We start from the raw sequence: 17,180 nt of genomic DNA, 5'->3' as shown, positions 1-17,180 counted from the left end.
CTCCAGAGTGGTGCAGCTCCAGCCATTGCAGCCAACTGGGGAGTGAACCAGTGGATGGAAGACCTCTCTCTCTCTCTCTGCCTCTCCTTCTCTGTGTAACTCTGACTTTCAAATAAATAAATAAATCTTAAAAAAAAAAATTGTTATAGCTGGTGCCGCGGCTCAATAGGCTAATCCTCTGCCTGTGGCGCTGGCGCCCCGGGTTCTAGTCCCGGTCTGGGTGCCGGATTTTGTCCCGGTTGCTCCTTTTCCAGGCCAGCTCTCTGCTGTGGCCCCCGAGTGCAGTGGAGGATGGCCCAAGTGCTTGGGCCCTGCACCCCATGGGAGACCAGGAGAAGCACCTGGCTCCTGCCTTCGGATCAGCGTGGTGCGCCGGTTGCAGCGTGCCAGCCGCGACGGCCATTGGAGGGTGAACCAACGGCAAAAGGAAGACCTTTCTCTCTGTCTCTCTCTCTTTCGCTGTCCACTCTGCCTGTCAGAAAAAAAAAAAGAAAAAAGAAAAAAAGAAAAAAAATTGTTCTAGTGGAAAAGGATGTGGGGTAGATGTTTAGCCTCTTGACTCCAGCTTCCTGCTAATGTGGACCCTAGGAGGCTGCAGTGGTGGGTCAAGTAATCAGGTTACTGCCACTCACGTGGAAGATGTGCATTAAGTTCACAGGTCAATTCAATTTGGCCCTAGTTAAAGCATATTGTGGGGGGCCAGTGTGGTGGCATAGCAGGTAAAGCTGCCACCTGCAGTGCTGGCCTGGGAAAGCAGTGGAAGATGGCCCAAGCCCTTGGGCCCCTACACCTGCATGGGAGACTCGGAAGAAGCTCCTGGCTCCTGGTTCCTGGCTTCGGATGGGCACAGCTCCGGCCGTTGGGGTCAACTGGAGAGTGAACCAGTGGATGGAAGACCTCTCTCTCTCTGCCTCTCCTTCTCTCTCTGTGTAACTCTGACTTTCAAGTAAAATAACTAAATCTAAAAAAAAATCACAAAAAAGCATATTGTGGGCAATTGGGGAGTGAAATCAGTGGATGGGAGCTTTCTCTGCCTCTCAAATTAATCAATCAATAAATAAAAGAAAAAATATGCTGACAGGTTCTACAGGACATAGAAGTTTAACAAAGTATGATCTTGGTATAAAAAACATTTTTGTGGAAGAATAAATAACTTAGACTGCATGTTAAAATGTAATAAACAAAAAATGAGAACAATTAATTGCAACTAGGGGAGAATTAAGGGAACATTTATTTATTTTATTTATAAGAGAGAGAGCAAGAGAAACACATAGGGAGGTCACCTATCTGCTGGTTTACTCTACAAGTGACCACAACAGCCCAGATCTGAGCCAGGCTGATGACAGGGTCCCAACAACTTGAGGCATCACCTGTTGCATCCCAAGGTGGTCATTAGCAGGAAGCTGGAATCAAGAGTAGAGCTGTTCAGTTCCCTGCTAATGCACCTGGGAAAAGACAGAGGATGGCACAAGTACTTGGGCCCCTGCACCCATGTGGGAGACCTGCAAGAAGCTCCTGGCTCTTGGCTTCAGATCAGACCAACCCTAGTGGTTGCGACCATTTGTGGGGTGAACCAGGGAATGGAAGATATCTGTCTCTCCACTCACTCCCACTCTTATGCAACTCTTTCAAATAAATAAATAAATAAATCTTTTTAAAAAAAAAAAAAAAGAGGTAAGAGTAGACAAATAGATAAATAGGTTCCACTAGGTCAGGGTAGGCCTTAAATATTATACAGAATCTGGAAGACTGTTTTTGGAAATAACTACATCTTAATGGGATATCGGTAGGATAGAACAACCCTGAAGAAGGTCGTATGATTGTACAAAGAGCAATCTTAGGGGAGTTCACTATACTGTGACTTTTTTTTTTTTTTTGAAGATTTATTTATTTATTTAAAAGAGTTAAAGAGATAGGAAGACAGACAGACAGACAGACACACACAATCTCCTATCTGCTGGTTCATTCCCCAGATGGCCCCGATGGCCAGGGCTGAGCCAGGCTGAAGCCAGGAGCCAAGAGCTTCTCCTAGATCTCCCACATGGGTGCTGGGGCCCAAGCACTTGGGCCATCCTTTGTTGCTTTCCCAGGCGCATTAGCAGGGTGCTAAATCTGAAGTGGGGTAGCTGGGTCTTGAACTGGAGTCCAAATGGGATGCCAGTGTTGGAGGGGGTTATTTATTTATTTGAAAGAGGTACACAGAGAGGAGAGGCAGAGAGAGAGAGAGAAAAGAGAAAAAGAGAAAAAGAGAGAGAGAGAGATAGGTAGGTAGGTCAGTTGGTCTTCCATCTGCTGGTTCACTCCCCCAATTGGCCGCAACAGCCAGAGCTGAGCCGACCTGAAGCCAGGAGCCAGGAACTTCTGGGTCTCCCACATGGGTGCAGGGTTGCCCGAGGACTTGGGCCATCTTCTGCTGCTTTCCCAGGCAACAGCTGGATCGGAAGTGGAGTAGCTGGGTCTTGAACTGTTGCCTATATGGGATGCACGCTGGCCTTTCTGACATACATTTAAGTGGTTTTTTTTCTTTTTACGGGCAGAGTTAGACAGTGAGAGAGAGACAGAGACAGAGAAAAAGGTCTTCTTTTCCATTGGTTTAGCTCCCAAATGGCTGCTGCGGCCGCGCGCTGCATTGATCCGAGGCCAGGAGCCAGGTGCTTATCCTGTCTCCCATGCGGGTGCAGTGCCCAAGCACTTGGGCCATCCTCCACTGCACTCCCGGGCCACAGCAGAGAGCTGGCCTGGAAGAGGGGCAACTGGGACAGAATCCGGCGCCCCGACCAGGACTAGAACCCAGGGCGCCAGCGCCGCAGGCGGAGGATTAGCCTAGTGAGCCGCGGTGCCGGCCTAAGTGCTATATTTTTATACAGCTAGCAGAGCAGGTTTGTTTATACAAGTGTCACCACAAATGGGTAAGGAATTGTTTTACGGTGTCTGATAGCTAATGACATCACTAGGCAATGGGAATTTTCCAGGTCAATTATAGCCTTCTGATACCACAACCATGTATGTGATATGTTGTTGTCAGAAACACTGTTGTGCAGTGCATGACTAACAGTAATCTAGAGATGACTGAAAGTGTACAGGAGGATGTGCAAATACAACATTTTATTTTAGTGATCTGATATCCTTTGGGAGGAGAAAGATCCTGGCATCAATACCTCCCAGACACCAAAGGATGCTGTTAGCTTTCTTCTTCTTCTTCATTTTTTAAGAAAACTTTTATTTAATAAATATAAATTTTGAAAGTAAAATTAGCTTTTTTTTTTCTGATAGGCAGAGTGGACAGTGAGAGAGAGAGACAGAGAGAAAGGTCTTCCTTTGCCGTTGGTTCACCCTCCAATGGCTAACGCACCGTGCTGATCCGATGGCAGGAGCCAGGTACTTTTCCTGGTCTCCCACGGGGTGCAGGGCCCAAGCACCTGGGCCATCCTCCACTGCACTCCCGGGCCACAGCAGAGAGCTGGCCTGGAAGAGGGGCAACCGGGACAGAATCCGGCGCCCTGACCGGGACTAGAACCCGGTGTGCTGGCGCCGCAAGGTAGAGGATTAGCCTAGTAAGCCGCGGCGCCAGCCAGCTTTCTTTTTTGTAAGTTTGGTCAATGGAATACAGCCCAGATATCAGAATAAACCTCAAATATATCAGGGAGTCAGATGTAAAAATTATAACCGGGAAATTACAAATAGAAGAAAATGAAGTGAATTTCCTAAACACTTAAAATCTGGGTGTGAGAATGTTTTTCTAACAATTACTCCGAATCTAGAAGCAATGAAACAAAAGATAACTTTGACTACATGAAATATTTATGTTTTAGTTACAATAAACAAAGTTAAGAAATAAAGAACAGAATCTACAACAAGACTATTAGGCTTGATCATTGAGTTCATCTAGGTTGCAGGACATAAATCAGTATAAAAAATCATTATATTTCTTTTTTACTATTAAAAAAGGATTTATTTATTTATTTGAAAGGCAGAGTTACGAAAGCAGAGGCATAGATAGAGAGGTTTTCCACCTGCTGGTTCACTTTACAAATGCTATACCAGAGCCAGGACTAGGACTAGGCCAGGCTAAAGACAGGAGCCAGGAACTCCATCCTGGCTTCCCACCTGGGGTCCGTGGCCCAAGCACTTGGGACCATTTTCTGTTGCCCTCCCTGGCAGATTAGCAGCCAGTCAGGGACTTGAAACAGCATTCCCATATACCATAGTGTTGAAAGCAGCTACAATATGGAGCCCACTTTTTAATTAAAATAAAAAAGGTTTTTGATTAACGTGAAAGAGAGAGAGAGAGATCTGCTGGTTTACTCTTTTACAACATTCAGGGTTGTGACAGGCTGAACCCAGGAGTTCAGAACCCAATCTGAAACCCACGGGCGAGTGGCAGGGACCCTAGTACTTGAGCCATCACTTGCCGCCTCTCAGGATGTGCATTATCAAGAAGTGGAATTGAGAACAGAGCCTGGGTTTGAATTGAGGCACTCTGCTATAGGCTCTGGGCAGTGTCTTGGGGTGTATGAAAAGCTGACCCCAAATGTATTTGTATACACTAGTAATCAACAGTCCAAAAATTAACTTTAAAAAGCTCAATTCCATTTACAATAGCATCAAAAGAAAAAACATTTAGAAGTACAATTAACAAGAAGCACAAGAATTGCATACTAAAAACTATAAAAACTGTTAAAAGAAATTTAAGATCTAAATGAAAAGAACTATATTTTATTTTCATTAGGTCAGATTACTAAATACTGAGATAGCAAAACCTCCCAAATCAATCTACAAATTTTGTCAAAATCCTAACTGCCAATTTTGCAGAAACTTCAGCTGATTCTGAAATTTACATGGAAAATGCAAGGAATCCAGAGCTGGCAAAACAATCTTGAAAAAGAAGAAAATTGGCAGAATTGTACTAAGCTCAAATTTTACTACAAAGTTACAATATTAAACATAGTATACCAACAGCAACAATATATTGTTACTGGCATAACAATGGACATGGCCAATAGAGACAAAAATATAAATAACAAATCAACAAAATACATTTGCAATTTTTATAACAGACAAAAGGAAAAGCTTCCCAACATACAAAGATCTCTTAAAAATCTAAAGAAAAACAACCTGACAGAAAACAGAGAAACAAATGTGAACAGATAGTTCACAGAAAAAGATAATAAAATGGCCTTCATCCATATGAAAGTTGCTCAGCAGTTTCATATGAGAAAAATGCAAATTAAAACTCCCTGGAGATATTATTTTTCATCTGTATGACTGATAAATATTGAAGTTTGACAACATGATCTACAAAGTGGAAGAACAGGCATGCTCATATATCTCTGGGACTGAAAATGATACAGCTCTCATGGAAGCTGAATTTGGCAATATTTACAATATTATATACAGATGCTCCTTGAGGATGGAGTAATGTCCCAAAAATCCATAAGTTCAAAATATTTTATGTTGAAAGTGCATTAGCTATCGAACACTAATAGTTTACTAAATGGTATACTGTAAAACAGCAACTGTTTACTCCCATCATATGGAAGGCCATCATATTCTAATGTCATAGTGAAGAATGTGACCTCGGCTAATGGACCCCACCTTAGTATCACAAGCATGAGTGCTATACTGAATGCCACTCACTAGCTTGATAGGATATCAAAATCCAAAATTTGAAGTGAATAAATATGGCCTTCACATCATTGCGTGTGTGTTTTTTTTGTTTGTTTGGACAGGAAGAGTGGACAGTGAGAGAGAGAGACAGAGAGAAAGGTCTTCCATTTGCTGTTGGTTCACCCTCCAATGGCCGCTGCGGTTGGCGCACCGCGCTGATCCGAAGGCAGGAGCCAGGAGCCAGGAGCCAGGAGCCAGGTGCTTCTCCTGGTCTCCCATGGGGTGCAGGGCCCAAGGACTTGGGCCATCCTCCACTGCACTCCCTGGCCACAGCAGAGAGCTGGCCTGAAAGAGGAACAACCGGGACAGAATCTGGCGCCCCGACTGGGACTAAAACTTGGTGTGCCAGCACCGCAGGCAGAGGATTAGCCTATTGAGCCGTGGTGCTGGCCTACCTTCACATCATTGTAATGTCAAAAAACGAAATGACTGTAAACAAAAAACAACTGAATTGCATACTTTTTAAAAATTATTTATTTATTTATTTGAAATATAGAGTTACAGAGAGAGGAGAGAGAGAGAGAGAGAGAGAGAGAGAGAGAGAGAGAGATCACAACGGCCAGAGCTAAGCTGACCCAAAGCCAGGAGCCAGAAGCTTCCTCCGGGTCTCCTACATGGGGGCAGGAGCCCAAGGACTTGGGCAATCTTTAACTGCTTTCCCAGGTCATAGCAGAGAGCTGGATAAGAAGTGGAGCAGCCAGGACTGGAACCAGCGCCCATGTGGGATGCTGGCATTGTAGGTGGCAGCTTTACCCACTACGTCACAGTGCTGGCCATCAAATTGCATACTTTAAGATTTGTTTTATGGAAGACCTGGAAGAAGCACCTGGGTCCTGGCTTCGGATCAGCATAGCTCCAGCTGCAGTGGCCATTTGGGGGGTGAACCAACAGAAGGAAGACCTTTCTCTCTGTCTCTCTCTCTCTCACTATCTGTCAAATAATAATTAAAAAAAAGATTTGTTTTATTTATTTGAAAGGCAGAGTGACAGAGAGGGAGATACAGGGATAGAAAGAGATCTTCCATCCACTGGTTCAGTCCCCAAATGGCACAAACAGCCAGGGCTCAGCCAGGCTGAAGCCAGGAGCCTGAAACTCCATCTGAGTCTCTATGCGGATGCCAGGGGCCCAACTGCTTGATTTTCCACTGTCTTCCCAAGCACAATTAATTGTGCAGAGCAGAATGAGAAGTAGAGCAGCTAAGACTTAAACTGACGCTCCAAAACGGGATGCCAGTGTCACAGGCAGCGACTTAACCTGTATGGTAATGCTGTCCCCTGGACTGTATACATTAAAGAAGTGAAGTATATGGTATGTGAATAGGATCTCATTAAATCTAAAATAAGAGAGAGAGAGAGAGAGAGAGAGAGAGAGAGAGATAGATAGTGGGGCCTGTGTTGTAGCATAGCAGGTTAAGCCATCACTTGCAAATCTGGGATCCCATATCAGAGTGCTGGTTTGAGCTCCGGCTGTTTGGCTTCCAATGGCACTTTCTGCTAATGTGCCTAGGAGGGCAGCACAAGACGGCCCAAGTGCTTGGGATCCTGACACCCATGTGGGAGACCTGGATGGAGTTCCCGGCTTCTGACATAAGCAAAGCCCACCCCTGGTTGTTGAAATCCTGTAGGGAGTGAACCAGCTGATGGACGCACTCTTACTCTCTCTTTCTCCCTCTTCATCTATCTCTGTTGCTCTGTCTTTCAACAAATAAAGAGGATAGGAAACATGACTTTGGAAGAGTGAGATGAAGAATAAAGAACTGCAGCCAGTATTGTGGGGCAGCAGATGAAAGATCTCTTTCTAGCTTTCTCTCCCTCTCTGTAATTCCGCCTTTCAAATAAATAAATAAATCTTTTTTTCCCCAAGATTTATTTATTCATTTGGAAGTCAGAGTCACAGAGAGGAGAGGGAGAGTTAAAGGCAAAGGCAGAGAGAAGTCTTCCATCTGCTGCTTCACTCCCCAAATGGCATCAATGGCCAGAGCTGAGCTGATCCAAAGCCAGGAGCCAGAAGCTTCTTCCCAGTCTCCCACCTGTGTCCAGGCGCCCAAGGACTTGGGCCATCTTCTACTGCTTTCCCAGGTCATAGCAGAGAGCTGGATTGGAAGTGGAGCAGCTGGGACTTGAACTGGTGCCCATATGGGATGCCGGCACTGCCAGCCGGGCTTTAATCTGCTGCGCCACAGCACCAGTCCCCATGAGGTAACCTTAAAAATGCCAGCTGCAGGGGCTAGTGTTGTGGCATAGAAGGTTAAGCCTCTGCTTGTGATGTGGCATCCCATATGGGTGGCAGTTTGAGACCTGGCTGCTTCGCTTCCAATCCAGCTCTCTGCTGATGTACCTGGGAAAGCAGCAGAAGGTGTCCCACGAACTTGGGCCCCTTCACTTGTGTGGGAGACCAGAAGAAGCTTTGGGCTCCTGGCTTCAGCCTGGTCTTATCCAAGGGGTTGGGGCTATTTGGGGAGTGAACCAACAGATGGAGGATCTCTCTCTCTCTCTCCCCTCTTCTACCTCTTCTTTAACTCTTCCTTTCAAATAAAAATTTAAAAAAAAAACAATGCAAGTGTAACACTGACAGGGAAAAAAAGAAGAGTAGATTTTAGAAGATACTGTAGAGGTACCAAAATAACCTTGAACTGCATACTTATTTATAACTTCTCTTAAAGGGAAATAAATGCCTACAATTAGTAGCTAAATCCAAGCTTTACTAATAAAATATTCTCATGACCTAGAAGGTTAATACAGAGTACAAAAATTGTTTCAGTTATTTCACTGATAAATCAATTAAAATATTTTCAGTACAAAACAAAGTAATATTGTTTACATGCTGATAACTTGAACCACATAAACAGTGATGTATCTCTAAAATATAAACATTTCTCTTTCAATCACTTTTTTTGCCTATATTCATATCCTTATAACTTTTTGATAAATATTGTTTCACTCTTTTATAACTCATTGAATTCATTTTCTACCCTGTTGTCAGAATTATCATCTTAGAAAAGCAAGTCGGGCCGGTGCCGCGTTCCAATAAACATCAAAATTGCTATACAGAAATACACACTAATTAAAAAAAAATTTTAAAAGGATTTATTTATCTCAAAGGCAGATTACAGGCCGGCGCCGTGGCTCAATAGGCTAATCCTCCTCCTTGTGGCGCCGGCACACCGGGTTCTAGTCCCGGTCGGGGCGCCAGATTCTGTCCCGGTTGCCCCTCTTCCAGGCCAGCTCTCTGCTGTGGCCAGGGAGTGCAGTGGAGGATGGCCCAGGTGCTTGGGCCCTGCACCCCATGGGAGACCAGGAGAAGCACCTGGCTCCTGGCTCCTGCCTTCAGATAGGTGCAGTGCACTGGCTGCAGCGCGCCGGCTGCAGCGGCCATTGGAGGGTGAATGAACGGCAAAAGGAAGAACCTTTCTTTCTCTCTCTCTCTCTCTCACTGTCCACTCTGCCTGTTAAAAAAAAAAAAAAAAAAACAAAAAAATAAAAAAAAGCAAGCCTATAATCTTCATTTACATTCCTAAACAATGTGATTTTTTCATATCTTGTACACAGTTTAATAATCTTAGAGTCAGTAGACATGATAGCTATGTGGTCCTTGTTGTAACACTTATTTTCTAAAAGGCTATTTCAGAAACCCTTAACTATTATTTATTTATTTGACAGATAGAGTTAGACACTGAGAGAGAGAGACAGAGAGAAAGGTCTTCCTTCCGTTGGTTCACTCCTCAAATGGCCACTACGGCCAGAGCTACGCTGATCCAAAGCCAGGAGCCAGGTGCCTCTTCCTGGTCTCCCATGTGGGTGCAGGTGCCCAAACAATTGGGCCATCCTCCACTGCCTTCCGGGCCACAGTAGAGAGCTGGACAGGAAGAGGAGCAACCGGGACTAGAACCCGGTGCCCGGACGGCACCACGGATCAATAGGCTAATCCTCCGCCTGCGGCGCCGGCACACCAGGTTCTAGTCCCGGTCAGGGTGCCGGATTCTGTCCCAGTTGCTCCTCTTGCAGTCCAGCTCTGTGCTGTGGCCGTGGAAGGCAGTGGAGGATGGCCCAAGTGTTTGGGCACCTGCACCCACATGGGAGACCAGGAAGAAGCACCTGGCTCCTGGCTTAGGATCAGCTCAGCGCAACGGCCGCAGCGGCCATTGTGGGGTGAACCAATGGAAAAGGAAGACCTTTCTCTCTGTCTCTCTCTCTCACTGTCCCCTCTGCCTGTCAAAAAAAAAAAAAAAAAAAAAAAAAAAGAACCCAGTGCCCATATAGGATGCCAGTGCCACAGGCACAGGATTAATCTAGTGAGCCATGGTGCCGGCCCCCAGAAACCCTTAACTATTGAGTTGTTTTGATATATGAAAAATCTTTTCATCCTGGCATATACTGTTCGGACTGGAATATCATTCTACACCTGGCAAAAATGATCAAATCTCAAAATCTAACTCAATTTATTCTATAGAATACTTCTTACTTGATGATATATTTAGCTGGTATCTCTTTGGTGGTTTAAAAATTCGCAGTTAGAGGGGTCAGCACTGTGGCACAGAGGGTTAAAGCCCTGGCCTGAAGTGCCGGCATCCCATATGGGTGCCAGTTTTAGTTCCGGCTGCTCCTCTTCCAATCCAGCTCTCTGCTATGGCCTGGGAAAGAAGTAGAAGATGGACCAAGTCTTTGGGCCCCTGCACCCACATAGGAGACCCAGAAGTTCCTGGCTCCTGGCTTCAGATCAGCGCAGCCATTGTGGCCATCTGGGGAGTGAACCAGTGAATGGAAGACCTCTCTCTGTCTCCACCTCTCTCAAATAAATACATAAAATAATAATAATAATAAAAATTCTCAATCAGAGTGCCAAGAGAATATGAAGTTCTTCCAAGTAAGGATTTCATTCATTTGGCAATTTTTTTTGGAACACAGACAAAAGCAGCAGAACAACATCAATATTATTTCAGTTACACCAACAGTGCCATTTTCTTATTCTTAACAAAAAATGGCATTGGGGCAGGTACTTGGCCTGAAGGTTTGGATGCCGGTAATCTGTGTCACAGTGCTTAGGTTCATTTCTGGCTCTGTCAATTCCAGCTTCCTACTGATATGCACCCTGGAAGGCAACAATATCGGCTCAGGTAGTTGGGGTCTTGCCATCCACATGAGGGCCTCGATTGAATTTCTCTTTCCCTGATTCATTCTGGCCCCGCCCTGGCTGTTGTGGGCATTTGGGATTAAGCCAGTGGACAGGAGCTCTGTCTTTCAAATAAAGCTAAACTAAAATAAATAAAGCATCATTAGAATCTGAAGTATACAGGAGAGCAGCAGCAGATGGCCCATGTACAATGCCCCTCCCACTCACGTGGAAGACCCTGATGGAATTCCTGGCTTTGGCCTTGCCCAACCTTGGCCAATGTAGGATGAAGCTCTCTCTTTTGCTTTTGCTTTGACTCTCCCAGGACTCTCTCTGCATTTCAATAAATACATACATATATAAATCTTAAAAAAGCAATCTAAACTATGACAATATAATTTAGAAAGCAGAGAGAAGATAAAAATCAGGGAAGATAAGCACTCATCTTCAACAGTATCATGGGTACAGTGAACACTGAGGTATATGAGATGAGATTGATACTAGTGTATAGTACATTTATATTCTTTTTGATATTCAATGTATTTTTTTCCACATAGTAGGGTTTTAAAGGATCAGCTGATAGATCACACTACTTACTCTGTAGTTTTGTAAACATCAGAATACAGCCCTGCTTTCTGATACTTCTTCTTTGGGGGACGTGGGGCCTTCTTTTCCCTTGGGATGAGAGAGAGCACAGGCTGCAAGTTACTTTCAGGTTCGGGAGGTTTGGCTGGGGTGTCAGAAGGACTGGGAATCTCAACTGGTGCTTCAGTAAAGCTAGAAACAGAAGTTTAAAGATAGTTGTATTGTAAAAAAATATTTTCCTGTGAATAATTGTCTAAAAGACATCACAACAATTAAAGAAATAGGAGGACTTCCTCATCTGGTCAAACTAGAATAACTGATACCAGACTTGTCTTCCTGACAAAAGCTAACAGAGATATGGTAAACTACTAGAAACCTACAAAAAATAATGAAACAATTATTATCCGACAGCACAGCACTGTGATCCCTGAAAAAATTTAAAAAATAAAAATAAGTGAGTCATACAGCCATCTTCCTTTTGAAGAATGACTATGGTTTACAAGTAGAAATCAAGCAGAGAATGGCTAACCTGATGAACTGAAAATAAAGAGATCAGATGGTGTCACAGTACAAAGAACTGAGTACCAGAAAGAAGAAAGCTACAAAGACTGTTAATAACTCTAGAAATCTGTATATGAGTCTGTTTTACTATACTGCAAAATGCTAACCTGTGCATGTAAAGTTCCATTTGGTGGAACAAAGAATTACTGGAAAATTCCAAGGGGGAATGATTCCTAGAGCTTACACATGCTGGTAGATAGAGTACTCAGATCACACAGAGTGAAAAGGAATTGTCTACCACAGGATGCACTCAATAGAGATTCCAGAGGGAACTGTTACTCATTTTTTTTACTCACTATCCCTGGAATCAAGGTCAGCTCCCACTAAGCTTAACAACAATCTTCAAAAGAATCCAAGTTGGTCCATAAACAACTTAATTATCAAAGTAAAATTGAGTAATTATAAAGAAAACCAACAAAAACCAGGAATGTAATAATGTGACAATCACAATATCTTATATCCAATAAAAAATTTATACATAAGCCAAAACGCAGGATAGTGTGACTCAGGAGAAAAAATACTCAACAGAAATACCCTCAGAAACCACAAAGAGAAGAGGACTTATATGACGATGAGGAGGAGGAGGAGAATGAAAGACTTTATTCAAAAAGGGAGCAGTGAGACTTCCAATATAGGAAATCTGAAATGAAAAATTTACTGCAGAATATTGAAAAGCAAAAATTAGATATTAGAGAAGAAAATATCAGTAAACTTGAGATATGATAGAAACAACCCAAACAGATACACAGAAATTAATTTTAAAGAGAAAAAAAAGAATCAGTGACCCAGGAGACAGCACAATAAGCAACCACAATCCTGAGACCCCAGGGCAGAAGAAATTTCTAGTGAAACAAAAAATGAAAACCATAAGAGAAAACAAAAATCAGACATATAATAGTTTAATGTCTATAAAGTAAGGGAACACAATGAAGAAATTTAAGAGTTTCAGTTAAGGGATGGCTTCTGGAGTAGCAAATAAAGCTGCTGCTTACACAATGGCATCCTCTGATCCAGCTCCCAGCTAATGGTCTAGGAAAAGCAGAAGATAGCCCAAGTGCTTGGGACGCTGCCACCCACATGGGAAACCTGTAAGAAGCTCCTGGCTTTAGCATGGTCCACCTCTGGCAGTTGAGGCCACCTGGGGGAGTGAACCAATAGATGGAAATCTCCCCACCCCTTTTTCTCCCTCTCTGTAATTCTTTCAAATAAATAAATAATTTTTTAAAAAAGTTTCAGCTTAAAAAAAGTCCCAATTCAACATTAACATTATCAACTCAAATAAAACAAACAAGGTATACTGTAGTAAACTTACTAATAACTACTTAGGAAGAAAACAGAAGCAGCCAGAGAAAACATAATAGAGGGCTACAAAAGCAGAAATCAGTGCACATCTCATGATTAAATCACACAAGCCAGAAGGGAATAAAATGATGATTGCAATCTGTCAAAATGTGAGAGGGAGGGAAAGCCTGTCAAAATAGAATCCTAAAACAGGGACTGGTGCCGTGGCGCAGTAGGTTAATCTTCCAACCTGCGGCGCTGGCATCCCCTATGTGTGCCGATTCTAGTCCCAGCTGCTCCACCTTTGATCCAACTCTCTGCTGTGGCCTGGGAAAGTAGTAGAAGATGGCCCAAATCCTTGGGCCCCTGCACACACATGGGAGACTGGGAAGAAGCACCTGGCTCCTGGCTTCGGATCGCTGCATCTCCGGCCATTGCGGCCATTTGGGGAGTGAACAAACGGACGAAGACCTTTGTCTCTGTCTCTCTTTCTCACTGTCTCTAACTCTACCTCTCAAATAAATAAATAAAATCTTTTAAAAAATATATAAACAGAATCCTAAAACACACAAAAACACCTTTAAAAATATATAGGTGATTCCAATTCCACATAAAGATGTAATAGGTAGATGCACTTCTAGCTTATCTTTCTGCAGGTACAATTACAAACCCTGGAAATTATAAATAAACTTAAGCAGGGTTGGCGCTGTGGTATAGCAGGTAAAGCGCCACCTATAGTGCCGGCATCCCATATGGGAATCTCTTCGAGTCCCGGCTGCTCCAATTCTGACCCAGCTCTCTGCTAAGGCCTGGGAAACCAGAAGACGACCCTCGTGGGAGACACAGAGGATGCTCCTGGCTTCTGGCTTTGGATTGGTGCGGCTCCGGTGTCGCGGCCATCTGGGAAGTGAACCAGCAAATGGAAGACCTCTGTTTCTCTCTCTCTCTCTGCCTCTCTATAAACGTAAGTGTGAGGCGGAAACTGTGGTGTAGTAGATTAAGCCAATATGTAGGATGTCTGCATCCTGTATCAAAGTGCCAGTTCTGAGTCCTGGCCACTCTGCTTCCAATCCAACTCTCTGTTAATGCATCCTCAGAGGCAGCGGATAATGGCGCAAGTGCTTGGGCCCCTTCTCCCAAGCAAGATGGAATTCTGGGCTCTTAGCTTTGGTGTAGCCCAGCCCTGGCTGTTATGGGCATTTAAGGCATAAACCAGCAAATGAAAGATCTCTGTGTGGGTGTGTCTCTTCCTTTCAAGTAGATAAAAATAAACATTTTTTAAAAATAAAATAAACATAAGCAAACATAGACTTGGGATGTGAACAAGGTTCTAGCCAGTACAAAAAGGAAAGAAAAAAAGACTGGGAATGAAGAACTACAAACTATCCTTAAATACACATGACAGAAATATATAGAAAAGCAACTGTATTTCTATCAGTGAACAAATGGAAATTGAAATTAAATAGAAAAAGAATTATTTAATTTAAAATAAAAACAAAACATAAATCTAACAAAATGCATAAAGTATGTTAGAGTGAAACTGTTAAAAACATTGATCAAAAACATCAAAGGTAACTGAAATAAATGGAGAAATATACCTTATCCATGGATTGAAACACTCAATAATTAAGATGGCAATTTCTCCCTAATTGATTTATTAACACAATCTCAATCAAATACCAACAGAAGAGGTTTTATTTTTGGCAAAACAGAAAGATAATTTCTGTCATGTGTATGTAAAGGTAAGTTGTAGTTCTTCATTTCCAAAACATATTTATATGAAAAGACAAAAGCTAGAAAAATTTGGAGGACTGATTATTTGATTTCAAGACTTAACTATACAAGTATAGTCATCAAGACAATGTGGTACCAGCTGAAGGAAAGAAATGTAGACCAAAGAACAGAACAGAGTCCAGAATCAGACCAAGAGATTTACAGAGAGAGATGGAAAGACAAACAGAGAGAATCTTCTACCTGCTGTTTCACTCCTCAAATGGCTGCAATGGTCAGTGTTAGGCCAGGCTGAAGTCAGGAGCCTGGAACTCCATCTGGGTCTCCCATGTGGGTGCAGGGTACCAAGCACTTGGGTCATCTGCTGCCTTCTCAGGCACAATAGCAAGGAACCATCAGAAGTAGAGCTGCAGGGGCTTGGACTGGCACCCAAATGGGATGCTGGTATTGCAGGTAGAGATCTAATCTGCTGTGCCACAACATGGCCCCCAACCATGTGGTATAATGTATATACCATATTTACAGTTTAAACTTTTTTAAGTGTACAATTCAGTGGCATGAAGTACATCCATGTTGTTTTATAACCATCAAATACTATCTATCTTCAACTTTTTCATTATCCCCAACAGAAACACTGAACCTATAAAAGACAAACTCCCCCCACCAAAAAAGAGGCTGGCACTGTGGCACAGTGGGTTAAACCCTGGTCTGAAGTGCCGGCATCCCATATAGTCCCAGCTGCTCCTCTTCTGATCCAGCTCTCTGCGTGGCCTGGGAAAGCAGTGGAAGATGGCCCAAGGACTTGGGCCCCTGCACCCACATGGGAGACCCAGAGAAGTTCCTGGCTCCTGGCTTTGGATCAGCACAGCTCTGGCCGTTGCGGCCGTCTGGGGAGTGAACCAGCAGATGGAAGACCTCTCCCTGTCTCTACCTCTCTTTGTAACTCTTTCAAACAAATAAGATAAATCTTAAAAAAAAAAAAAAAAGACAAACTCCCATAGGCAGGTGTGATGTAGTGGGTTAAGCCACCGTCTGCCATATTGGTATTCCCTAAGGTTGCCAGTTCAAGTCTCGATTACTCCACTTCTGATCCAGCTCCCTGCTAATGGCCTGGGAAAAGCAGCAGCAGATGGCCCAAGTCCTTGGGACCCTGCATCAGCATGAGACAGGATGGATGTCCAGGCTTCTGGCTTTGGCCTGAAAAAGCACTGGCCAGTCTGGTTGTTTGAGGAGAGAACCAGCAAATGGAAGATCGATCTCTCTCCTTTTCTTTCTATAATCTGTCTTTCAAATAAATAAATCTTAAAAAACTATTCAAAGCAAAAAAACCTCCCATTCCACCCTCTCACCAACCCATGATAACCACTATTCTACTTTTTATCTATATGAATTTGCCTATTCTAAGTTCCTCATATAAGTGGAATCACATAGTATATGTCCCTTTGTGTCTCACTTATTTCACTTAGGTAATGTCCTTAAGGGTCATTTAGGTATCAGAATTTGGCTCTGACACTTCACTGAATTTCCACTTCCTTTCCCTCATTTGCTTAAAAATACCTACACCACCAAGGCTCTCACACTCAACTCAGAGGCACGTGGCTGCCATGTTCCACGAGCATATCTAACTAATGCTTTTTTTTTTTAAGATTTATTTATTTATTTGAAAGGCAAAGTTAGAGAGTGGCAGAGGCAGGAGCAGAGAGAGATCTTTTATATACTGGCTCACTCTCTAAATGGCCAAAATGACCGGAGCTGGGCAGATCTGAAGGTAGGAAGCAGGAGTTTCTTTTGGGTCTCCCACGTGAGTGCAGGGGCCCAAGGACTTGAGCCATCTTCCGCTGCTTTCCCAGGCACATTATCAGGGAGGTGGATAGTAAGTGGAGCAGCCGAGACTCAAACGAGTGCTGATATGAGATGCCAGTACTGCAAAGCAGTGACTTCACCCACTATGCCACAGTGCCGGTGTCCCACCTAGTGTTGTTTGTTTATTTATTTATTTATTTATAATTTTTTGACAGGCAGAGTGGACAGTGAGAGAGAGAAGAGAAAGAAAGGTCTTCCTTTTGCCATTGGTTCACCCTCCAACGGCCGCCGCGGCTGGCTCGCTAAGGCCGGCGCACCGTGCTGATCCGATGGCAGGAGCCAGGTACTTATCCTGGTCTCCCATGGGGTGCAGGGCCCAAGCACTTGGGCCATCCTCCACTGCACTCCCGGGCCACAGCAGAGAGCTGGCCTGGAAGAGGGGC

The 17,180-nt window shown here is 43.6% G+C and overlaps 1 protein-coding gene across 29 annotated transcripts in view; it reads right to left on the bottom strand.

The window, feature by feature from the left end:
- ASH1L (ASH1 like histone lysine methyltransferase) overlaps positions 1–17,180 on the bottom strand; it is a 215,791-nt gene that overhangs the window by 71,306 nt on the left and 127,305 nt on the right. For 27 of the 29 annotated variants that reach the window (XM_070077555.2, XM_070077550.1, XM_070077542.1 and 24 more), the window contains one exon: positions 11,374–11,553. The exons of the other annotated variants lie outside the window; for them this stretch is intronic. In XM_070077555.2, the coding sequence (XP_069933656.1) occupies positions 11,374–11,553 (180 nt within the window). The remainder of the gene's footprint in view (positions 1–11,373; positions 11,554–17,180) is intronic. 29 annotated transcript variants of the gene reach the window in all.

Source organism: Oryctolagus cuniculus, chromosome 7 (assembly GCF_051225735.1).
Source record: "Oryctolagus cuniculus isolate XC-2025 breed Fujian yellow rabbit chromosome 7, ASM5122573v1, whole genome shotgun sequence".
In the NCBI taxonomy this organism is placed as follows: Eukaryota; Metazoa; Chordata; class Mammalia; order Lagomorpha; family Leporidae; genus Oryctolagus; species Oryctolagus cuniculus.
This window is presented reverse-complemented; position numbering and strand designations above follow the sequence as displayed.